This window comes from Zophobas morio, unplaced genomic scaffold, assembly GCF_036711695.1.
Source record: "Zophobas morio isolate AGI-343-1 ecotype UQ-CSIRO unplaced genomic scaffold, CSIRO_AGI_Zmor_V1 ptg000031l, whole genome shotgun sequence".
Classification (NCBI taxonomy): domain Eukaryota; kingdom Metazoa; phylum Arthropoda; class Insecta; order Coleoptera; family Tenebrionidae; genus Zophobas; species Zophobas morio.
The window spans coordinates 478,233-503,920 of record NW_026972136.1 but is presented as its reverse complement, the minus strand read 5'-3'; the positions used below and the strand labels follow the sequence as shown (position 1 = coordinate 503,920).

Below are 25,688 nucleotides of genomic sequence, written 5' to 3'. Positions count from 1 at the left end.
TGGTGTTTTGTTTTGAAAAAAATAGAAAGATGATTTGTTTCTGGACGAATTTAAAGAAATCTGGGTAGCCTCTGCTGTTCAATTAAAAAAAAAAATTAGAATTTCGAAGGTCCCTATTGTTTTATTTCATTAAAAAAAATTGAACGTTATTGCTTTGGAAAAATTTGATGAAATTTCGGGAGTCTGCAGTGTTTTATTTTAGAAAAAATTTGAAAGATTGTCAAAGGCCTCTCGTGTTTTATTTTTGGAAAAATTTTAAATAATCTCGGGGACACCTAGTGTTTTATTTTTTGCAATAATTAAAAAAAAACTTGCGGCCTCTAATGATTTGTTTTTGGAAAAGTGAAAAAACCTCGGAAGCCCCTGGTGTTTCAATTTGTATAAAAGTTTGAAAAAATCGGCCAGACATTTGGAGTTCTCTTTTTGTAAAATTCCAAAAAATCTCGAGCTCCTTTGGTGTTGTATTTTTTGAAAAAACTAATTGTTGGCGTCTCCGATGATTTGTTTTTTCAAAAAATTTTAAAGAATTGCGGCAGTCTGTAGTGATTGTCAAGGGCCCCTGGTGTTTTATTTTTGGAAAAATTTGAAATAAATTCGGAGATCCCCATGATTTGTTTTTGGAAAAGTGTGAAAAAATCACGGAAGTCCCTAATCTTTCAGTTTTTAGTTTAAAAATTTTGAAAAATTTGCATTTATATTTTGAAAAAAAAAACCTGGAAGATTGTTGGGATCTCTCATGATTTGTTTTTAAAAAAATATCGGAAATTTAAAGGATTTCGAAGGTCCCAAGTGTTTTGTTAGAAAAAAATTTACGGATTGTTGTTTTGGAAAAAAATTGAAAACATTCTCGAAAGACCCTGATATTTTATTTTAGAAAAAAATTGACAGATTGTCAACGGCCTCTGGTGTTTTGGTTTTGGAAAAATTTAAAATAAACTTGGAGGCCTCTAATGATTTGTTTTTGGAAAACTAAAAAAACGTCGAAAGCCCCTGGTGTTTCAGTTTTTATAAAAGTTAAAAAAATCTTGGAGACATTTGGAGTTTTCTTTTTTGAAAAAAAGTGAAAGATTGTTGGAATCTCTGATGATTTGTTTTTGGAAGAATTTAAAAGAATCTCGGGAGCCTCTACTTTCTGAAAAAATGTTAAAGAATTTCGTCCCTAGTGTTTTATTTTAAAAATAATTTTAAGATAACACAAGGTTTATTTTTCGAAAATTTTGAAAAATTCTTGAGGACATTTCGCCTTCCATTTTTATAAGAATTTCAAAAAAAATTCGAGAAGGATTGTCGAACGCCTCTTTTTTTTGATTTTGGAGAAATTTGAAAGAATTTTGGTGCCTCTGGTATTTTGTTTGAAAAAAAAATTGAAAAATTGTTGAGGTCTCCGAAGTGTTAAAAAACTTCGGATGTCCCTGGTGTTTCAATTTTTGAAAAATTTTGAAAAAATCTTGGGGAGACTATTGATGTTCTCTTTTTGTACGAAAGAAAAAATTTCGGGTCGTCTAGTGTTTTAGTTTTGAAAAAAACTGAAAGATTCTTGGGCCCTCTAATAATTTGTCCTTGGAAGAATTTAAAAATTCGTTGCAACTGCTGCTGTTTTATTTTTGGAAAATTGAAAGAATTTCCAAAGGTTCGAGTGTTTTATTTTATAAAAAAATTGAATGATTGTTGGGGGTTTTATTTTTGGAAGAATCTGAAAAAACCTCGGAGTGTTTTATTTTAGACAAAATTTGAAATATTGTCGATTGGTGTTTTATTTTTGGAAAAATTGAAGCATTGTATTGAATTTGAAATAAAGTTTAAACTATCTTGAGAACCTCTGGTGTTCTTTTTGTAAAATTAAAAAAAAAACTCGTGGTTTTCTGGTGTTTTATTTTTGAAAAAAATTCAAAGATTGTTGGGTCTCTGATGATTTGTTCTTGGAAGAATTTAAAAAGATCTCGGCAGCCTTTCCTGATTTATTTTCGAATCGCGGGGGGAGGCTGTTTTATTTTAGAGAAAAATTAAAAGAATTTCAAATGTCCCTAGTGTTTTATTTTGGAAAAAAAAGTTGATGACTAATCAAGGCCTCTCGTCTCCTGATGTTTTATTAAAAAGTCAGTTTTTGGAAAATTTTGAAATAATATCGGAGAGACCCTTGGGGTTTACATTTTGATTATTTTTTTATTTTTATTGTCGGGGTCTTTACTATATTGTTTTTGGGAGAAATGGAAAGAATGTAGGGGGAATGTTTTATTTTTGAAAAAAATTGAAACAGTCTTAAGAATCCCTGGTGTTTTGTTTTTCAAAGAATTTCCAGGTGCTCCTAATGTCTTGTTTTTCGAAGAATTTGAAAGAATCTTTGAGATCTTTGATGTTTGGTACGGTATGACGAAAATAGGAGAACATGTGTGCGGGCAAATATTACAAAAGAAATTTCCAGAAATAACAGGATTTCAGTGTGGTAGTAATATTTTCAGAACTTCTGCACAAAAACCAGTATTATTTAGAAACCAAATCTTTACCGGAAAATACTACTTGTGTGTTTATCTCAAATCACAGCCCGACTTCTCGGATCACCAATTTCGCCAAAACCCCCCGGTTTCCGCGCCACAGGCCCGCACATGTGACGAAATCCCAACGTTCCGACTTTTTCGGAGCCGTATTGAACGCTATACCGACATCTGTTTGATATTTAAGATATGTAGCACAAAAGGTTTTACGAGTTCATTTTCTGTTGAAAAGTCGACAGACTGTCTTGGAGCTTGACGTGCTATTAAAACGCCAGTCATTCGCTTTTATTGTCGTTGCTTAAAACTTTTTACTCGCGCCGTTGTTGAATTCCTCTTATTGTCTCAACTGCATTGCATGTTGTACATTTCAGTGAGCTTTTAATTTGCCGCCATTAAAATAATATACCCACCCACTGTTGTGACGGGATTTAGCAACGATAAAAGACGGCTCGTTAGTTAATAAAGACAGTTAATGGAAACAGAGGCGGGCCGCTGGGATCAAAACGATCCCGCTCCAAGCTAATTTCTAAAAAATTTTCGACAAAATCATTTTTAAAAAGACGTATTAATCACCAGCTGGACGAAATGTTAAACTGGCAAAGATTCATTAAAGCTCTTCTCCAAACTCTGTGGTGTCATGACAGGCCTTGCAATATTGAATGTATTTATCAAAAGCTGCAGTAAATTACAGTCGCGGCTGGGAACTTCCTCCGGGCTATAGTTTGCACATGCCCGTCTTAAAATCTTCATTACACACTTTTTATTTTGCATTTTTTCTGCAACAAACGTGACGACGAACATAATGTCTTACTTTTCACAATTCACACGAAAGGCTATTACAATCTCTTTAAGGTAGTGCCACGCCTCACACGAAACGTAGACCCTTTGGTTACGCTTTATCGAGCTAAATATGCCGAATTATGTATGAGAAAAAAGCTTGTGTTCCGAAATTCGAAATAAAAATTACAGTTCGGCGACGGTCACCACCAGAGGCGAAATCCTTGAAAAAACTGCTAAATATTAAAGCAGGCGCGACCAAATGTCGCGATTATATTAGCTTTCTGTGTACTTTTCGATAATTACCGCTTTGTTAATTTATTCCTCCACTCACGCACTCATGTTGCCTATGTAAGTTGATTGATCACTGGTGTAAAACCGTAGAATTAAGGATCCGAAAGGACTAATTAAAACGAACGCCCGTCGATCAATTAAATTTTTACCATCTCGAACTTTCGGTTTTATATTTAGCCTTTTGTTTTTCTACGACTGTGTCGATCGTGGCACTCCGGATTCAATTAGGACCTCCTACGAGTCGAGCCGGTGGGGTGTTGGCTATAAAAACAACTTACCCTCGGTTATAAATTGATCGACCGAAAAAAACGACCCATTTCCATACCAGGAATTGACATTTGATACGTATTATGAATTGCAGGGGCCCCTTCCAGCATGTTTTGATATGACATCATATGTTAACATGTGAACACTCGACTGAATTATGTTAGCAAGTGTTCGAGTGGCATCTGCCTTAATTTATTCGATATTGTGCTTTGAAGTCTTTTCTTTGCTACATCTTCAAGTTTTCTTTAGTTTGGTTAAGCCCCTTTCAGATGTCGCTCCGTGATTTAAGTGTGTTTTTGTAATACACCCATGTACTTAACTTGTCAGATTATAACTCATTTTTAAAGATGTTTGTAAGCTTCTTTATGCACCACCGCAATTGATGGTAGCAGGGTTTTCTCACGACTAATTTTGATTTATGGAGGTGAATAATGGGAGCGCATTTTTTAAAATTCGAATCGTGAGCTTTAAATTAAATTCGACGTAAATGGGTACGTCGAGAGCAGCGTAATTTGTAATCGAGTCATCCTTGGAATTGAATGTGAAACGAAACGTTTCTCGCGCGAGTGCCAAAAACGCCCTGATGATGCTAACCAGTTATATCACTGCGGTCCACTAATTACTGTAAGTCGCATTTTCCGACTCAAAGCGCACACTTTCTCGTTAGCTCGGACTTAAACCAGTGTCGCAATTTTTGTGGCACGGTTTGAACCACAATGCAGCGTTGAAAGGCGGTTTGATTTATATGGCACGCGCTAATTTAGGTCTTAATCAATTAGGTTAGGCCGCAACATACTCTCGGGTCAACGATATGAAGAAACTACAGAGTTGCATCGCTTCTGGTCCATTTGCGGGTGCCGGTTTTTCTTAATGAATGAAATGCGCATAATTATTATAATCCCGGCAAAGTCATTCAAGGCCAGAAATCCTGAATAACCACCTACTACTACTACATACTATATCCACATACATTATAATAAATTAATTCAGCCTCGAGGATTTCGACCTTTTTCTTCCTCGCCAACAAAATATCACATTATACCGTAAACACGAGTTAAACAAGTACGCGACGATAACAAACCGACGCAAACAAGCCACTTTTCGCTAAACAATCATAACCATTTCGCTATTCGAGGCAGAACCGTGCGAGGTTGGTCTATAGTAAGGCGATATTGTATGAGTGTTATTTCTGCAAGATGTATTTCACTTTTTGACTTTTTTTAAAACCTTTTTCAGATTCGCTTACATGAATAATTTGAAAATATTTCTGAACACTGTAACTGCTTTAGAAAATTATTCTGTGCCAGGGGTGTACTTTCAAAATTTTATTTTTGAAAAAATGTGGGAGAATCTGGAAGGGTCCCAGTCTTTTTTTTTTTTAATTAAAAAAAATCTCGGCGACTTCTTGGTTTTTGTCAAAAAAAAGGAATTCAGGATCTGTCTTGTTTTTTTTTTTTTTAATTTGAAAGAATCCCCTGGTGTTTTGTTTTTGAAAAAAAATTAACGAATTCCAGGGATCCTTGGTGTTTTATTTTTGAAAAGATTTGAAAGAATTCCAAATACTTTCGGCGTTCTATTTTTTGAAAAAAATTGAAAGAATTCTGGAATTGTCTGGTGTTTTGTTTTCGGTAGAATTTTAACTCTGGGGCCTCTGATGTTCTATTTTTGAAAAAACTGCAAGCATCTCGAGAATCATCAGTGTTTTGTTTTAATCTAATTCTTAAAAAATAATAAGAACTTGGAATCTCGAAGATCCCCGCTGTTTTATTTTTCAAAAAATGTAAAAAGTTTCTATTTTTAGAAAAAAATTAAAAGAAACTCTGGGTCCTTGGTACTTTTTTTTATTGAAAGAATCCAGGGAATTCCTGGTGTGAAATTAAAAGAAACTCTAGGTCCCTGGTACTTTTTTTATTGGAAGAATCTAGGGAATTCCTAGTGTTTTATTTTTGAAAAGAATTGAAAGAACGCCGGGGACCCCTGGTGATTTATTTTTGAAAAAATCTGAAAGATTGTCTCCGGTCTCTGGTGCTCCATTAAAAAATAAAGAAATAAGAATTCTGGTATTGCTTGACGTTTTACTTTTGATAAAATTTGAGCCTGGTGTTTTATTTGAAAGAATCTGTGGCGCTTCTGTTGTTTCGTTTTTGAAAAAAATGAAAAAATCTCAAGAATCCTTGGCGTTTTATTTTTGAAAATATTGAAAAGAATCCGGGAGTTTCCTGGTATTTTATTTTTGAAAAAATATGATAGAATTTCGGGAACCTATGGTGTTTTTCTTTTGAAAAAATATCCAGATTCCTTAACAGAACTGAAACAACCTAAGAGAAAATTTGAAAGAATCTCCTAGTTCTCTGGTGTTTTATTTTTGAAAAAAAAATCATAGAATGTCTGAGATCCTTGGTATTTAATTGGTAATTTTGAAAGAATCCCTGCTGTCACTGAAGTTTTTTTTTTAATTATAAACAAAATTTTAGGCCACATGGTGTATTTTTTTTAATTCAGAAAAATGTAGGAGGGAATTGAAAGAGTCTCGAAGACCCCTGGTGTTTTATTTTTTAAAAGATCTCGAGTGCTCCTAGTGATTCCTTTTTTGAAAAAAAAAACTGTTTTACTTGTGGAAAAATGTGAAAAGTTCTATTTTTGAAAAGCAATTAAAAAAAAAACTCGGGTTCTCTGATGTTTTTTTAATTAAAAGAATTTACGGAATTTCTGATGTTTTATTTTAGAAAGAGTTTGAAGTCTGGTGTTTTATTTATAAAAAAATTGAAAGAATCTCTGGCGCTTCTGGTATTTCGTCTTTGAAAAAAAAAATAAATGAAAAAATCTCAAGAATCCTTGGCGTTTTATTTTTGAAAATATTGAAAAGAATCCGGGAGTTTCCTGGTATTTTATTTTTGAAAAAATATGATAGAATTTCGGGAACCTATGGTGTTTTGTTTTTTTTTTTTGAAAAATTAAAAAAATATCCAGATTCCTTAACAGAACTGAAAGAACCTAAGAGATCCGTTGTATTAAATTTTTATAAAAATTTGAAAAAATCTCCTAGTTCTCTGGTGTTTTATTTTTGAAAAAAAAATCATAGAATGTCAGAGATCCTTGGCATTTAATTGGTAATTTTGAAAGAATCTCTGCTGTCACTGAAGTTTTTTTTTTAAATTATAAAAAAAAATTGAGGCCACATGGTGTATTTTTTTTAATTCAGAAAAATGTAGGAGGGAATTGAAACTCTGGATGACCCCTGGTGTTTTATTTTTTAAAAGATCTCGAGTGCTCCTTGTGATTCCTTTTTTGAAAAAAAAAAAAATGTTTTACTTGTGAAAAAATGTGAAAAGTTCTATTTTTGAAGAACAATTAAAAAAAACTCGGGTTCCCTGATGTTTTTTTAATTAAAAGAATTTACGGAATTTCTGATGTTTTATTTTAGAAAGAGTTTGAAGTCTGGTGTTTTATTTATAAAAAATTTGAAAGAATCTCTGGCGCTTCTGGTATTTCGTCTTTGAAAAAAAAAATAAATGAAAAAATCTCAAGAATCCTTGGCGTTTTATTTTTCAAAATATTGAAAAGAATCCGGGAGTTTCCTGGTATTTTATTTTTGAAAAAATATGATAGAATTTCGGGAACCTATGGTGGTTTTTTTTTTTTGAAAAATTAAAAAAATATCCAGATTCCTTAACAGAACTGAAAGAACCTAAGAGATCCGTTGTATTAAATTTTTATAAAAATTTGAAAGAATCTCCTAGTTCTCTGGTGTTTTATTTTTGAAAAAAAAAAAAAATCATAGAATGTCAGAGATCCTTGGTATTTAATAGGTAATTTTGAAAGAATCTCTGGTGTCACTGAATTTTTTTTTTTAATTATAAAAAAAAATTGAGGCCACATGGTGTATTTTTTTTAATTCAGAAAAATGTAGGAGGGAATTGAAAGAGTCTCGAGGACCCCTGGTGTTTTATTTTTTAAACGATCTCGAGTGCTCCTAGTGATTCCTTTTTTGAAAAAAAAACTGTTTTACTTCTGAAAAAATGTGAAAAGTTCTATTTTTGAAAAACAATTAAAAAAAAACTCGCGTTCCCTGATGTTTTTTTAATTAAAAGAATTTACGGAATTTTTGATGTTTTATTTTTGAAAAGAATTGAAAGAATTCCGGAGACCCTTGGTGTTTTATTTTAGAAAGAGTTTGAAGTCTGGTGTTTTATTTGTAAAAAGTTTGAAAGAATCTCTGGCGCTTCTAGTATTTCGTCTTTGAAAAAAAAATAAATGAAAAAATCTCAAGAATCCTTGGCGTTTTATTTTTGAAAATATTGAAAAGAATCCGGGAGTTTCCTGGTATTTTATTTTTGAAAAAATATAATGGAACTTCGGGAACCTATGGTGCTTTTTTTTTTGAAAAATTAAAAAAATACGAGATTCCTTAACAGAACTGAAAGAACCTAAGAGATCCGTTGTATTAAATTTGTAAAAAAATTTGAAAGAATCTCCTAGTTCTCTGGTGTTTTATTTTTGAAAAAAAAATCATAGAATGTCAGAGATGCTTGGCATTTAATTGGTAATTTTGAAAGAATCTCTGCTGTCACTGAAGTTTTTTTTTAATTATAAAAAAAAATTGAGGCCACATGGTGTTTTTTTTTTAATTCAGAACAATGTAGGAGGGAATTGAAAGAGTCTCGAAGACCCCCGGTGTTTTATTTTTTAAAACATCTCGAGCGCTCCTAGTGATTCCTTTTTTGAAAAAAAAAAAGTTTTACTTGTGAAAAAATGTGATAAGTTCTATTTTTGAAAAACAATTAAAAAAAAAACTCGGGTTCCCTGATGTTTTTTTAATTAAAAGAATTTACGGAATTTTTGATGTTTTATTTTTGAAAAGAATTGAAAGAATTGCGGAGACCCTTGGTGTTTTATTTTAGAAAGAGTTTGAAGTCTGGTGTTTTATTTGTAAAAAATTTGAAAGAATCTCTGGCGCTTCTAGTATTTCGTCTTTGAAAAAAAAAATAAATGAAAAAATCTCGAGAATCCTTGGCGTTTTATTTTTGAAAAAATGTGAAATTATTTCGGGAACCTATGGTGTTTTGTTTTTGAGAAATTAAAAAATATTGGGATTCTTTAGCATTTCTTAATTTTTTAAAAGAATTGAAAAAACCTAGGATATCCCTTGTATGAAATAAAAAAAAAATAATCTTGGATTCCTGGTGTTTTATTTCTGGAAAAATTTCAAGGTATCTCGGAGGTTCCTGGTATTTTATTTTCGCAAAAATTTGAAAGGATCTCAGGAACCTGTGGTGTTTTATTTTCGGTCAAATTTGAAGTCGGGTTTTTTATTTGGAAAAAATTTGAAAGATTCTCTGGCGTTTCTGGTGTTTCTTTTTTGAAAAGGAACCTGCCGTGTTTTGTTTAAAAAAAATATCCAGATTCCTTAGCGTTTCATTTTTTAAAAGAATTGAAAGAATCTCGTAGTTCTCTGGTGTTTTATTAAAAAAAATCGTAGAATGTCAGAGATCCTTGGTGTTTAATTGGAACTTTTGGAAAATAATTGAAAGAATCTCGAGGTCATCTGATGTTTCATTTTTTAAAAGAATTGAATTTAATCCCTGGTGTTTTGCTGTCATAAAAGTGTGAAAGAATCTCGAGAATAACTGAAGTTTTATTTTTTAGAAGATTTGAAAGAATTTTCTACATTCATCGTTTTATTTCTACAAAATCTGAAAGAATCTGGGAGTTTCCTGGTGTTTTATTTTTCAAAAGAATTGCAAAAATCGCTTGAATCATCGGTGTTTTTACGTTTTAGAACTGACAAAATTCTGGGGTTTAGGTGTTTTATTTTTGATAAAATTAAAAACTTAGGGCTCCCGGTATTTTATTTTTGAGAAGAAATGAAAGTATCTCCGATGCATCCAGTGTTTCATTTTTTAAAAATAATTGAATGAATTCCGGGGACTCCTGGTATTTTATTTACGAAAAAATTTGAAAGAATCTCGGAGAATACTGGTGTTTTGATTGGAAAAATCTGAAAAAATCTCTGGGTTACTGATGTTTTATATTATTTGGAAAAAATTGTAAAAAAAAATTCTGGACCCCAGAGTGTTTATTTTAATCGAAAGATGTTCTGTTTTTACAAAAATTGAAAGAATTTCGAGAATCTCTAGCGTTTTATTTTATAAAAGAACTGAAAAAATCTCCGGGATTCCTGGTGTTTTATTTTTTTAATTGAAAGAATCTACAGAATTCCTGGTGTTTTGTTAAAAAAAATTAAAAGAATCTCGGAGTTTCCTGATGTTTTACTTTTGAGAAGAATTGAAAGGATTTCTGGGAGCCTTGGTGTTTTAGTTTTGGAAAAATCCGAAAAAATTTCATAGGCCTCTGGTGTTTAAATAAAAATAATTCAAGAATTCTGAGGTTAATTGGAGTTTCATTTTCGGTCAAATTTGAAGTTGGAAGCCTCTGGTATTTTGTTTATGAAAAATTAAAACAATCTCGAGATTCCTTGGAGTTTTATTTTTTAAAAGAATTGAAAGAATTTCGAAGATCCCTAGTGTTTTATTTTTGAAAAAAATTTATAAAACCTCAGATATCCCTGGTGTTTAATTGGAAAGAAAGAATATCTGGAACACGCAAATTTTTTTTTTATAATTGTGAACAAAACTTAGAGCCCCATGGTGTTTTTTTATGAAACCTATCTGAAGGTTTCCTGGTGTTTTATTTTTTTTAAGACTTAAAAGAATCTCGAGCACTCCTAGTGATCCATTTTAGAAAAAATCTGAAAAAATCTCGGGGGCATCTGGTGTTTAATTTTTTTTTTTTTTGACAAATTTGAAAGAATCTTAGATCTCCCGCGTTTTATTTTTGAAAAAAAAAAATTAAAGAATCTCAGAGTTTCCTAGTGTTCTATTTTTGAAAAGAATTTAAAGAAACTCGGCGACCAACGGTGTTTTATTTTCGGTTGAAGTTGGAGGTCTCTGGTATTTTGTTTATGAAAAATTAAAACAATCTCGAGATTCCTTAGCGTTTTATTTTTTTAATAGAATTGGAGAAATCTCATGATCCCTCGTGTTTTATAAAAAAAATTCATAGAATCTCGGAGATCCCTGGTGTTTTAACTGGAAAAATCTGAAAGAATCTCTGGAATTACTGGATGTTTTTATTTTTGAAAAAAATTGGAAAAAAAACTAGAGGCCCCACGGTGTTTATTTTAATCGAAAAAACTGAAAGAATTCCGAAGGCATCTGGTGTTTTCATTTTTTTTTTCGGAAAATTTTGAAAGACTGCTGTTTTATTTTTGAAAAGAATTGATAAAATCTAAGATCCCTGATGTTTAAATGGAAAATTTGAAAGAATATCTGGAACACTGAGACACTGATTTTTTTTTTTTAATCTGGGGGGTTCCTGGTCTTTTATTCGTAAGAATCTCAAGGACCCCTGGTGTTTTATTTTTTTTAAGATTTGAAAGGATCTCGAGTGCCCCTAATGACCCATTTTTGAAAAAAGCTGAAAGAATCTTGAAGACGTCTGGTGTTTCATTTTTTAAATGAGATTTAAAAGAATCTAGAGAATCATTCACGTTTTATTTTTGAAAAAAATTTGAACGAATGTCGGAGTTTTGTTGTTGAAAAAAGTTTTAAAGGATCTCGGGCGCCTCTGGTGTTTTTGTTTTTGAAAAATTAAAAGAACTTTGAGAAACCTTGGTGTTTTATTTTTTAAAAGAATTGAAGGAATTTCGGAGTTTCCTGATGTTTTATTTTCGGAAAATTTTGAAAGAGTCTCGAGGTTCCCTCGTGTTATGTTTTTGAAAAGAATGGAAAGAATTCTGGGGTTCTAGTGTTTTATTTTCGGTAAAATTGGAACTGGGGGGCCCAAATGTTTTGTTTTTTAAAAAAAGTGAATGGATCTCGGGTGCCTCTGGTGTTTTGATTTTGAAAAATTAAAAGAATGTCTAGATTTCTTAGTGTTTTATTTTTTATAAGAATTGAAAGAATCTCGAAGATCCATCATGTTTTATTTTTGAAAAATTAACAGAATTCTGAGATTAAAAAAAAACAATTTTGTTTCTGAAGAAAGTTGATAGAATCCCCTTCTGTTTTGAAATAATTTCAAAAAATATCAGCGACCTGAAATTTTGTCTTTGGGCCAGGTTCAAAGAATCTCGGAATTCTCCTGTATTTTATTTTTGAAAAACTTTGAAAGAACCTCGAGGCCCTCGGAAATTTTATTTTTTAAAAAACTGAAAGAACCTCAAGAAATCGTGGCTTTTATTTTTTAAAAGAAATGAAAAATCTCGAGAATCCTTGGCGTTTTATTTTTGAAAACAATTGAAAGAATTCTAGGATTCTAGTGTTTTACTTTCGTTAAATTTGTGACCGAGACCCCTAATGTTTTGTTTTTGAAGAAAATTGATAGAATCTCGGAGGCTCCTCCTGTTTTGGATCCGGAAATTTTGTTTTTGGACCAATTTGGAAAAATTAGTTATTGTTTTTTTGTTTTTAATATACTGTTTAGTATTTCATCAAAGTCCAAAACGTGCCAAACAGAAATCGAAAATTTGAACACACTACGAAGCAGCAAAATTCAAACAAATATTTTTATCTTTGTACTATAACCTCAAACCGACTAACGCTCGACCAACAACGACCTATTGTGAAGGATTACGACTATGATAATCGCAATAAAATTTCATTCATTAATTAAAAGTCGACGTTATCATAATTACGTCGTGTTGCAAATAAATCCAAGTAATAACGGTCGCCAACAACGCACGTATTTGTGCGGAGTCCGCGTTTATAAATCGCAAGTCGGCGCAAAACGAGTACGAGAAAAAGGAAATAACTGAAAGAAGATGAGCCATCAGCAGGCACATTTCTGAGAAATTTGCCCTACGGCCCCCACTGGGACATTCAATCTCACAGTTCGTTAAGACATAATGGAGAGTTTCGTGACTTTTTGTGGAATGACACAGATTGTGTCGGAGGATGTTGGATGGGTGGTAGTTCTAAGAACTGAATTCCGTGCCCGCTCGACTCAATTTTTGTGTTATTTTAAAATTCGCCACTTTGTTAAAAGCTCCGATAATTTGTTTCAGGTATAAAATTAGACTAGCCAATAAATCCGAACTTGTAAGCGATATCCCAGATAAATAAAATTATAATTAACTTGTAATTAACTTTTATGTTACTCCGGCACCCATAAAATCGCTTAATCTGATGTTTTATCTCCGCAGCATGCAAATCGAAAATTGGAAATTGAAAATTTGAATAAATTCGCATTTTAAACAACTCTTGCTCCACGCACCATTAGTACAGGTTTTTAATGAATCATTGTGTAATTTGAAACCAGAACGACCTCATCGGCCTAGACCTTATATCGGTTGTTCGAATTTCCCTCGTTACGGGAAGAACAAACCTACGTTTGTTTCTCAATTTAGACTTTATCTCAAATCCAACATTTACATTCTTTATCAGCTCATCAGTAATTTGGATGTGGCTCGACCGAAATACGTCGTGAAAAAATTAATTAAAAACTTTAATTAAATTTTACGATCTTGGGGCCGCCAAGACGTTTCCCTTATTTTTCTCTTGCGTGAGTTATCATCATCGTTCTTGGGGTCAGAGTGGCCATATTTGTGGACCTACCACAGTGTGGAATCCAGTGGCCAGCAGGCCGCCCTTATCTGAGCCTTTTGAACGTATCGCAGTATTATCTTTAGGGTTGGATCTTTTTTTTTTCTTTTGATAATATTTAACAATTATTTCGAAAATTCTTTTTTTAAAAATTTAAAGTTTTAAACAAAGCAGAGTTAAACTCTGAATTTTGATCATCAATGTCATCGGAAACGGAAGATATATAAAACAAGATAAGAGATAAAAGTTTCTAAGGAATTTTGTCAGTGAACAAATAACAATTTACGAGAGAAGAATAAAGATAGAGAAGAATGATCCAAGTTTGGTAACAATTAAAAATTAAACTAGCGATTACAAAAAAGATAAAAATAAAAATAATAAATTAGGTAGATTAAAACAGAAGGTGAGTTAATAGAAAGAAACGTAGAGGGAATTAAAGAAAAGCTAAAACACGAGCAGGTAGAAAACCTGTGAATTTTATTTTTTCATGGTTTAACACGCTACTATAATTATTGATTTATGGGGTGTATAATTATTATAAATGAAGTTTTCTGTGAACAGATTATACAATTTCACGAATATGTGAAAATAATTTTGTGCATGAATTCAGTTATTATATAAAATCATCCAATAACTCTATTTATAAACAACACTGGATTAAAATAACACTTGGAATATCGAAAATCGAAATTAATTATTCGACAGAAACTAGAAATGTTGCGTATTTTCAACTATTAAAAAGCATAAGTTTATAAATTAAAAATTTCGCAATTCGTTGAATTTCGGTAACTTCGAAAACTTTCAGAAATTTGAAAACCTTAAAAATGAAGTTTAGAACTTTAAAATCTATGAAAACTTGGAGAACTTCGATAACTTCGTGAGTTTAGAGAATCTTGAGAACTTTGAGAATTTTGACAACTTTAGTCATTTCAAAACGTTCAAAAACTGTGAACTTTAAAAACTGCAAGGACTTTGAGAACTTTGAGAATCGTAACATCATTTAAGAACTTTCAAAATTTTGAAGACTGAGAAATTTGAGAACTTCAACGACTTTGACAACTTTAAGATATTTCAGTACTTCAAATCTTCAAAAACTTTAAGAAGTTTGAGAACTATGAGAATTTTAAGTTACCTAAGAACTTCAAAACTTTGATAATTGTAAAAACCGCGAGACCTTTGAGAACTTCGCGAGTTTACAGCATTTTGAGAACTTTGAGAATTTGGACGGTTCAAAAATTTCAGGAATGCTCAAAAATTTCAAAAACTGCAAGATCTTTATGTGATTTGAGAACGTCGGGAATTTCGAGAACTTCGAAGTCTTGGTGCTTTGTTTTTAAAAAATTTGAAAAAATCTCGGGAATTGTCGATTTTTTAAAAAATCTAAAAGAATCCCGAAGAATTGAAAGAATCACAAAGTTCCCTAGTGTTTTATTTTAGTTGAAAGAATCTTGGAGGCTTTTGGTGCCTTATTTTTGAAAAAAATTGAAAGAATTTCGGAAACCGCCGTTTTATTTTTGAAAAAAATCTAAAAAAATCCCGGAGGCCTCTGGTTTTTCATGTTTGAAAATATTAGAAAGAATACCGAGGTTCTCTGGTGTTTTATATCCGAAAAAATTTGAAAAAAACCCTGGGTTGCTGGTGTTTTGTTTTTGGAAAAATTAAATTTCGAGAAGTTCGAGAACTTTCAGAACTTTGAGAACTTTAAAAACTGTGAAAACTTGGAGAACTTCGATAACTTAGTGGGGTTCGAGGATTTTGACAACTTTGATCATTTCAAAAAGTTCAAAAACTGTGTGAACTTCGAAAACTGTTTTGAAAAGTGCTAAATCTGAGAACATCAAAACTTTAAAAACTTTAAGAACTTGGATAACTGGAAAAACCGCGAAACCTTTCAATATCTCTAGAGCATTTTGAGAACTTCGATCGTTTTAAAAATTTCAAAAATATTAAAAATTTCAAAAACTTTGGGAACTTTGTCAAATTTGGGAATTTCAAAAACGACGAGATCTTTATGAACTTTGAGAACGTCGAGAATTTTTTTTGTAATTTTAAGATTTTTACTAATAATAATAATTCATCAAAATTAAAACCGAGGCGGCTATGGATGAGGCTTCATTTTTGGCTTTATTTATTTCTTAATATACAGCGTATTCTTTAGGGAACACGATATTCAAAAACATTTTTTAAATTTTTGTGGAGAAATACGGATTTTGCAGCTAAGCTCCGCCCTCTTGGCGCACGACGAATAAAAAAATCATCACAATTGAGATCGGGTGGGTGGGCGGGGCTTACTTTTTGCCTTTTCTTCTTAACGTGTGTATTGTCTTCTTTCGTTAACAAGAAACTGTAAAACATGTTTAGAATGGTAATTTTTTATAGGGAAATATTTTTATTACGCTCCGCCCCTCGTTCTGACACCGAATAAAAAATTTATCACGATTGAGATCGAAACGGTTCGGTGGGGCTTATCGTTTGGCTTTCTTTTTTACTTAATACATTTAGTTTGACGCTCTTTTTTATTCGTCGTGTACCAAAAGGGCGGAGCTTAACTGCAAAATACTTATTCCTCTTGATTCACGGCGAATAAAAAAAGTCAACATAATTTTGCCTTTTTATTAATATTTGTAGTCTTCTTATCACAAGAAACTTAAAACATGTCTAAACTGCTAAATTTTTGTAGAGAAATATGGATTTTGCAATTATCTTCCGTCTCTCGGTATTCTTTAAGAAACACGATATTCAAAAACATTTTTTAAATTTTTGTGGAGAAATACGGATTTTACAGTTAAGCTCCGCCCTCTTGGAGCACGACGAATAAAAAAATTAATCACAATTGTGATCGGGTGGGTGGGCGGGGCTTACTTTTTGCCTGCTCTTCTTAACGTGTGTATAGTCTTCTTTCGTTAACAAGAAACTGTAAAACATGTTTAGAATGGTAATTTTTTATAGGGAAATATCTTTATTACGCTCCGCCCCTCGGTCTGACACTGAATAAAAAATTCGTCACGATTGAGATCGAAACGGTTGGGTGGGGCTTATCTTTTGGCTTTCTTTTTTGCTTAATACATTTAGTTTGACGATATTTTTTATTCGTCGTGTACCAAAAGGGCGGAGCTTAACTGCAAAATACTTATTCCTCTTGATTTATGACGAATAAAACAAAATCAACATAATTTTGCCTTTTTATTAATATTTGTAGTCTTCTTATCACAAGAAACTTAAAACATGTCTAAAATGCTAAATTTTTGTAGAGAAATATGGATTTTGCAATTATGCTCCGTATCTCGGTATTCTTTAAGGAACACGATATTCAAAAACATTTTTTTAATTTTTGTGGAGAAATACGGATTTTGCAGTTAAGTTCCGCCCTCTTGGCGCACGACGAATAAAAAATCATCACAATTGAGATCGGGTGGGTGGGCGGGGCTTACTTTTTGCCTGTTCTTCTTAACGTGTGTATTGTCTTCTTTCGTTAACAAGAAACTGTAAAACATGTTTAGAATGGTAATTTTTTATAGGGAAATATCTTTATTACGCTCCGCCCCTCGGTCTGACACTGAATAAAAAATTCGTCACGATTGAGATCGAAACGGTTGGGTGGGGCTTATCTTTTGGCTTTCTTTTTTGCTTAATACATTTAGTTTGACGATATTTTTTATTCGTCGTGTACCAAAAGGGCGGAGCTTAACTGCAAAATACTTATTCCTCTTGATTTATGACGAATAAAACAAAATCAACATAATTTTGCCTTTTTATTAATATTTGTAGTCTTCTTATCACAAGAAACTTAAAACATGTCTAAAATGCTAAATTTTTGTAGAGAAATATGGATTTTGCAATTATGCTCCGTATCTCGGTATTCTTTAAGGAACACGATATTCAAAAACATTTTTTTAATTTTTGTGGAGAAATACGGATTTTGCAGTTAAGTTCCGCCCTCTTGGCGCACGACGAATAAAAAATCATCACAATTGAGATCGGGTGGGTGGGCGGGGCTTACTTTTTGCCTGTTCTTCTTAACGTGTGTATTGTCTTCTTTCGTTAACAAGAAACTGTAAAACATGTTTAGAATGGTAATTTTTTATAGGGAAATATTTTTATTACGCTCCGCCCCTCGTTCTGACACCGAATAAAAAATTTATCACGATTGAGATCGAAACGGTTCGGTGGGGCTTATCGTTTGGCTTTCTTTTTTACTTAATACATTTAGTTTGACGCTCTTTTTTATTCGTCGTGTACCAAAAGGGCGGAGCTTAACTGCAAAATACTTATTCCTCTTGATTCACGGCGAATAAAAAAAGTCAACATAATTTTGCCTTCTTATTAATATTTGTAGTCTTCTTATCACAAGAAACTTAAAATATGTCTAAACTGCTAAATTTTTGTAGAGAAATATGGATTTTGCAATTATCTTCCGTCTCTCGGTATTCTTTAAGAAACACGATATTCAAAAACATTTTTTAAATTTTTGTGGAGAAATACGGATTTTACAGTTAAGCTCCGCCCTCTTGGAGCACGACGAATAAAAAAATTAATCACAATTGTGATCGGGTGGGTGGGCGGGGCTTACTTTTTGCCTGCTCTTCTTAACGTGTGTATAGTCTTCTTTCGTTAACAAGAAACTGTAAAACATGTTTAGAATGGTAATTTTTTATAGGGAAATATCTTTATTACGCTCCGCCCCTCGGTCTGACACTGAATAAAAAATTCGTCACGATTGAGATCGAAACGGTTGGGTGGGGCTTATCTTTTGGCTTTCTTTTTTGCTTAATACATTTAGTTTGACGATATTTTTTATTCGTCGTGTACCAAAAGGGCGGAGCTTAACTGCAAAATACTTATTCCTCTTGATTTATGACGAATAAAACAAAATCAACATAATTTTGCCTTTTTATTAATATTTGTAGTCTTCTTATCACAAGAAACTTAAAACATGTCTAAAATGCTAAATTTTTGTAGAGAAATATGGATTTTGCAATTATGCTCCGTATCTCGGTATTCTTTAAGGAACACGATATTCAAAAACATTTTTTTAATTTTTGTGGAGAAATACGGATTTTGCAGTTAAGTTCCGCCCTCTTGGCGCACGACGAATAAAAAATCATCACAATTGAGATCGGGTGGGTGGGCGGGGCTTACTTTTTGCCTGTTCTTCTTAACGTGTGTATTGTCTTCTTTCGTTAACAAGAAACTGTAAAACATGTTTAGAATGGTAATTTTTTATAGGGAAATATTTTTATTACGCTCCGCCCCTCGTTCTGACACCGAATAAAAAATTTATCACGATTGAGATCGAAACGGTTCGGTGGGGCTTATCGTTTGGCTTTCTTTTTTACTTAATACATTTAGTTTGACGCTCTTTTTTATTCGTCGTGTACCAAAAGGGCGGAGCTTAACTGCAAAATACTTATTCCTCTTGATTCACGGCGAATAAAAAAAGTCAACATAATTTTGCCTTCTTATTAATATTTGTAGTCTTCTTATCACAAGAAACTTAAAATATGTCTAAACTGCTAAATTTTTGTAGAGAAATATGGATTTTGCAATTATCTTCCGTCTCTCGGTATTCTTTAAGAAACACGATATTCAAAAACATTTTTTAAATTTTTGTGGAGAAATACGGATTTTACAGTTAAGCTCCGCCCTCTTGGAGCACGACGAATAAAAAAATTAATCACAATTGTGATCGGGTGGGTGGGCGGGGCTTACTTTTTGCCTGCTCTTCTTAACGTGTGTATAGTCTTCTTTCGTTAACAAGAAACTGTAAAACATGTTTAGAATGGTAATTTTTTATAGGGAAATATCTTTATTACGCTCCGCCCCTCGGTCTGACACTGAATAAAAAATTCGTCACGATTGAGATCGAAACGGTTGGGTGGGGCTTATCTTTTGGCTTTCTTTTTTGCTTAATACATTTAGTTTGACGATATTTTTTATTCGTCGTGTACCAAAAGGGCGGAGCTTAACTGCAAAATACTTATTCCTCTTGATTTATGACGAATAAAACAAAATCAACATAATTTTGCCTTTTTATTAATATTTGTAGTCTTCTTATCACAAGAAACTTAAAACATGTCTAAAATGCTAAATTTTTGTAGAGAAATATGGATTTTGCAATTATGCTCCGTATCTCGGTATTCTTTAAGGAACACGATATTCAAAAACATTTTTTTAATTTTTGTGGAGAAATACGGATTTTGCAGTTAAGTTCCGCCCTCTTGGCGCACGACGAATAAAAAATCATCACAATTGAGATCGGGTGGGTGGGCGGGGCTTACTTTTTGCCTGTTCTTCTTAACGTGTGTATTGTCTTCTTTCGTTAACAAGAAACTGTAAAACATGTTCAAATGGTAATTTTTGTAGGGAAATATCTTTATTACGCTCCGCCCCTCGTTCTGACACCGAATAAAAAATTCATCACGATTGAGATCGAAACGGTTGGGTGGGGCTTATCTTTTGGCTTTCTTTTTTGCTTAATACATTTAGTTTGACGATTTTTTCTATTTGTCGTATACCAAAAGGGCGGAGCTTAACTGCAAAATACTTATTCCTCTTGATTCACGGCGAATAAAAAAAAGTCAACATAATTTTGCGTTTTTATTAATATTTGTAGTCTTCTTATCACAAGAAACTTAAAACATGTCTAAAATGCTAAATTTTTGTAGAGAAATATGGATTTTGCAATTATGCTCCGTATCTCGGTATTCTTTAAGGAACACGATATTCAAAAACATTTTTTAAATTTTTGTGGAGAAACACGGATTTTGCAGTTAAGCTCCGCCCTCTTGGCGCACGACGAATAAAAAAATCATCACAATTGATATCGGGTGGGTGGGTGGGGCTTACTTTTTGCCTTTTCTTCTTAACGTGTGTATTGTCTTCTTTCGTTAACAAGAAACTGTAAAACATGTTTAGAATGGTAATTTTTTGTAGGGAAATATCTTTATTACGCTCCGCCCCTCGTTCTGACACCGAATAAAAAATTTATCACGATTGAGATCGAAACGGTTGGGTGGGGCTTATCTTTTGGCTTTCTTTTTTACTTAATACATTTAGTTTGACGATCTTTTTTATTCGTCGTGTACCAAAAGGGCGGAGCTTAACTGCAAAATACTTATTCCTCTTGATTCATTTTTGAAAAGAATTGATAGAATCCCAAAGTTCCTTCGTGTTTTATTTTATTTGAAATAATCTTGGGGGCTTCTGGTGTTTTATTTTTGAAAAAATCTGAAAGAATCTCGGAGGCCCCTGGTTTTGCATGTTTGAAAATAATAGCAAGAATCTCCAAGTTCCCTGGTATTTTATTTTCGAAAAAAATGGAAAAAACTCCGGGGTTTCTGATGTTTTGTTTTTCGATAAATCGAATTTCGAGAAATTCAAGAACTTTGAGAACCTTAAAAAAGGAGTTTAAGAACACTAAAAACTGTGAAAACTTGGAGAACTTCGATAACTTCGTGGGTTTCGAGGATTTTGAGAACTTTGATCATTTCAAAAAGTTCGAAAACTGTAAGGACTTTCAAAAAACTTTGAGAATCCTAACATCATTAAAAACTTTAAGAACTTTAAGAATTTTGAAGACTGAGAAAGTTGATAGTTTCAAGGATTTTGAGAATTTTAAGATCTTTCACAACTTCAAATCTTCAAAAGCTTTAATGACTGAGAATTTTAAGATGTCTGAGAACTTCAACTTTGCAGACGTTAAGAACTTTGATGACTGTAAAAACCGCAAGACTTTGAGAACTTCAAGAGTTTAGAGCATTTTGAGAACTTCGATCGTTTCAAAAACTTTGAGAACTATGAGAACTTTAAGAACTTTAAGAATTTTGACAATTGCGATCGTTTCAAAAATTTCGAAAACTTTAAGAACTTTGCCAAATCTGTAATAATAATACATAATTAATTAAATTTCTGTGAGTCCTGTTGCTTCAAGAATTTAAAAAGTCTAAAATAGTTTTGGAGGTCTCTGGTCTTTCGTTTTTGAAAAGAATTGAAAGAATTCAGAGGATCCCTAGTGTTTTATTTTCGAAAAAATTTGAAAGAATTTCGGTGGCTTCTGGTGTTTTATTTTTGAAGAAATTTGAAAGAATTTCTGGGTCTTCTGGTGTTGTGTATTTGAAAATGATTGACAGAATTTCCAGAGGCCCTTGGTACTTTACTTTTTAAAAGAATTGAAAGAATCTGGGGGACAGTCGCTGTTTTATTTTTGAAAAAATCTAAAAGCATTTCGGAGGCCTCTGATCCTTCATTTTTGAAAAGAACTTAAAGAACACTGAGGTTCCTGGTGTTTTATTTTTGAAAAAAACCAAAAGAATTTCAAGGACTTCTGGTGTTGTGTTTCGAAAATATGTAATTGAAAGAATTTCCGGCAGCTTTGGTGATTTATTTTTGAAAAGAATTGAAAGAATTTCGGGAAGCGTCGCTGTTTGATTTTTGAAAAAATGTAAAAGAATCTCGGAGGTCTCTGGTCTTTCATTTTTGAAAAGAATTGAAAGAATCTCGGGGGTGTGTGGTGTTTTATTTTTAGAAAAATTGAAAGAGCTCGGAGACCCGGGGTATTTTTTTAAATTAGCCGTTTTTTAAGAATTGAAAGAATTTTATTTTTGAAAAAATTTGATGGAATCTTACAGATGCCTTGTATTTTAACTGAAAAAATTTGGAAGGATCTCTGTGGTCACTGATGTTTTATTTTTGAAAAAAATATATAAAAAAAGCTCGAGCCCTCAGGGTGTTTTTTTAATCGAAAGGATCTAGGGGGTTTCTGGTGTTTTATTTTTGAAAAAAAATGAAAGAATGTGGTGATCCCTGGTCTTTTATTTTTGAAAAGAATTGAAAGAATCGCGGAGACCCTAGTGTTTTATTTTTGAAAAAATCTGAAAGAACCTCGGAGGTGTCTGGTACTTTATTTTTAGAAAAACTGAAAGACTCGGGGACCCAGGTATTTTTTTAAATTAGCCGTTTTCTAAGAATTGAAAAAATTTCAAAGATCCCTCATATTTTATTTTTGAAAATTTTGATAGAATGTCACAGATCCCTGGTGTTAATTGGAAAAATTTGAAAGAATCTCTAGGGTCACTTTTTTTTATTTTTGAGAAAAAAAAGTAAAAAAAAACTCGGGACCGCGGGGTGTTTTTTTTTTAATCGGAAGAATCTAGGTGGTTTCTGGTGTTTTATTTTTGAAAAGAATCGAAAGAATCGCGGGGACTCTAGGTGTTTTATTTTTGAAAAAACCTGAAAGTGTTTAATTTTTTAAAGGGATTGAAAGAATCCCGGGGTTTCCCGGTGTTTTATTTTCGGAAAAATTTGAAAGAATCTTGATGTTTGGTAGTGTTGTGTTCATGAAAAAAATTAAAAGAATCTCGAGAATCACTGGTGTTTTATTTGTTTAAATGATTGAAAGAATCTCGGAGATCTCTTGCATTCAATTTTTGTAAAAGTTGGAAGGAATTTCGGGGGCCTCAGGTCTTGTGTTAAAAAAAATAGAATCTCGGGGTTCCCTGGTGTTTTGTTTCGAAAAAATTAAGAGTCTCTCACGTGATGTTTAATGTTCTTGAATTTGAAAGAATCTCGGGAACCATTATTTTGAAAAAATTGAAGGAGAATAAAAATAGAATAAAATCTACTAATAAAATACATGGTTTTCTATATGAACATATTGAAATATTGATAAATGATAATTGTAAAGTTTAAACGTCACATCGGAATTTCAAAAATAAACTATGGTTATAAAGGCGAATAAGACGTATTCTACTTAAAAGAAAACTAACTTGTGATAAGTATACCTCGAAAACGAAACACTCTGTGTAGTTGACAATAAAGTTAATCTATGTTAGTCAAAAATCGGCAAAATCTTAGTCTCTGATTTTTTTTTTTTATTTCTAAATAATGAGATATCGACGATCCACTCTGTATATTAATTAAGATTACTAATTTGGTTTTAAGTTTGTTATAATTTGACAAAAATAAAAATATATCTGTACTCATCGATGGAACGATTAAAGAACGTTAGAGCGATGTCAAATTACATATTTTATGACGTTCCACAGCTTGCAGAATACGAAAGTGCAGGTTGCTTACTTTTGTTTTCTATACATCAGCTATGATTTTATCAGAGAGAATACATTATTTTTGTGTGTGTTAATCACAAAATCCTGAGATAAACAAACATGTTGCAGTTAGTTCAAATCTGCGTAGCCCAAGGTAGGCATAGCTCTCGTTCTTTACCACTGTGTGTTTGCCAAACAGTCTAATTGATAGCGAATTCTAAACACATTTGTACAGTTTATGATGAGTATAAAGTTATTTCAAGATTCTCAATTTTAATATGTCACAATGCGCAACATCGTCCACAAACTTCAATAAAATTAAAGGTCTACGCTTGAAACCTTGTCGACTTCATTCTAGTGTTTATTCTCAGACGGCAAAATTGCATCAGTAAACACCACTTAATTTCTCGTCTAAAATTTAAAACCTGAAACTCGTTTCCCAGAGGTGTGACTGACGGATCGAACAAGTTCCAACTTCCGTGATTTATTATTTATGAAAACAATATCGAAAAACACACACAAGAACACGTGCACATAAAATTTGCAATATAGCAAACGAGCACAAAAAAGCACCAGTTGTAGTTCTGGTTCTGCTAAGTAAACATTGACCAAATGACCGCCGACAGGTTTATTTGAAGATCCCCACGAGGCTGTTAACATTGTGCCACAAATAATTTATAACTCGAAACTTTCGATTCCTACAGGCACCCAAACACGTCATGAATCGTTTTTTCAGCCCGATGCACGTTCGCGAATTCAAAACCGGAACTATAGTTAGGTTTCGCACGTACGTCTGGAATTATGTAACTCAGAATTGTAAATTAGAATGAATCAATTTTTGTCGTTACGGGAAGAACGCGCGCGTTTGTGTTTCCTAATTTAGACTTTATCTCAAACCCAACATTTACACTCTTTATCAGCTCATCAGTAATTTGGACGTCGCTCGACCGAAGTGCATCGTGAAAAAATTAGTTCGCTTTTCCCTCGTTTTTCCGCGTCCGTGTTATCACGGTCTCGTTTGCAACAACAAAAGTGTGCACTCACACTATCCATATTTATAGCGCTATCACATCGTAAAGTTCAGCGGCCGGCTTGCCTCCCTTACCTGAGCCTTATTGAACTTGTCATAGCACCTCGTCCCCTTCAGGCCGATCGCCGGCGTGATTTCGGCCTCCTGAGCAGAAACGTGTCCAAAAACGCACAGAACAAACACAGTCAAAGGCACTCGGCAGCGCATTTTCGGGCTCAATTCGGGCTCGATCCGAGAGTGCGGTCCATAATCACTGCGATTTTCGAGTTTCACGAACGTCTCCTCGCACGCATCATCGACTCTGGGAAACACGACAACAGACACAACACTACACAGACGCCGCGCCGAATGCTCTCGGATGTTGTGTGAGCTCCAGATGCCCGCGGAGACTGAACACTTGTGCGGAGATTACTTTCCGTCTGAACAGGGCTGCATTTAGGAAAATGCCACCCGCCGACTAGACTCCCGGAGGGCCAGAATTACGCCGATGCCGACGAGTTTCCGGTATCTAAACATGCTCTTATCGGCTATCGGTTCTGAAAGGCTGCTTGCTGGATGACTGGTGGAAATGGGATGGGTCGAGGAGGAGGTCGAATTTGAGGAGGGCCGCAGGGCGACGACGAGGATGGGACGGCGCTGGTTGAGATAAGGCGCGGGTTTATGGGGCTTTGTTTTGGCGGCGTGCAACGGTATCGCGATTCTAAGAGAAAGTAATATAAACAAAATGTTACGCCGGTATGCTGGGCTTGTGTGACGGCGTAATCGCGTTACCTAAACGCGATTGGCGGATCAAGCTTAACTGGAATTGAGAGCGTTGGGTTAATGCTAAGTAAATAAAATGGGATTATTGGGTTAGGTTGTATTGCAGATCCATAGATACGGATGTTTTAGCTGATGACCGACAATTGTTTTTAATAGAAACTTCAGTTTTCTTTACATTATATTATAAGAGGAAAACGGTACTGTATATTTATGACATGTAACATTTTATATTATACATATTATAAACGTACAGTACCTATATTTTAGAAATTTATTCTGTTTTGATTTGTTGTAATTATACAATTACCCCAGTTCTGGAAAACAGATTGGGAACAAAAGGCAATTTATCAAAAATTCCATTAAAAATTCAAGGAAAAAATTTTATGTCTTTTAAGGACTTTGGGAACTTCTAAAACTTCGG

General features: G+C 33.1%; 1 protein-coding gene across 1 annotated transcript in view; it reads right to left on the bottom strand.

The window, feature by feature from the left end:
* Window positions 1-24,982, bottom strand: part of Lanb2 (Laminin B2) — a 178,744-nt gene extending 153,762 nt beyond the window's left edge. Inside the window, exon 1 of the mRNA XM_064069309.1 lies at window positions 24,581-24,982. Within this exon, the coding sequence (XP_063925379.1) occupies window positions 24,581-24,712 (132 nt within the window). The 5' untranslated portion in view covers window positions 24,713-24,982. The remainder of the gene's footprint in view (window positions 1-24,580) is intronic.
* Between the last annotated feature and the right edge of the window lie 706 nt (window positions 24,983-25,688).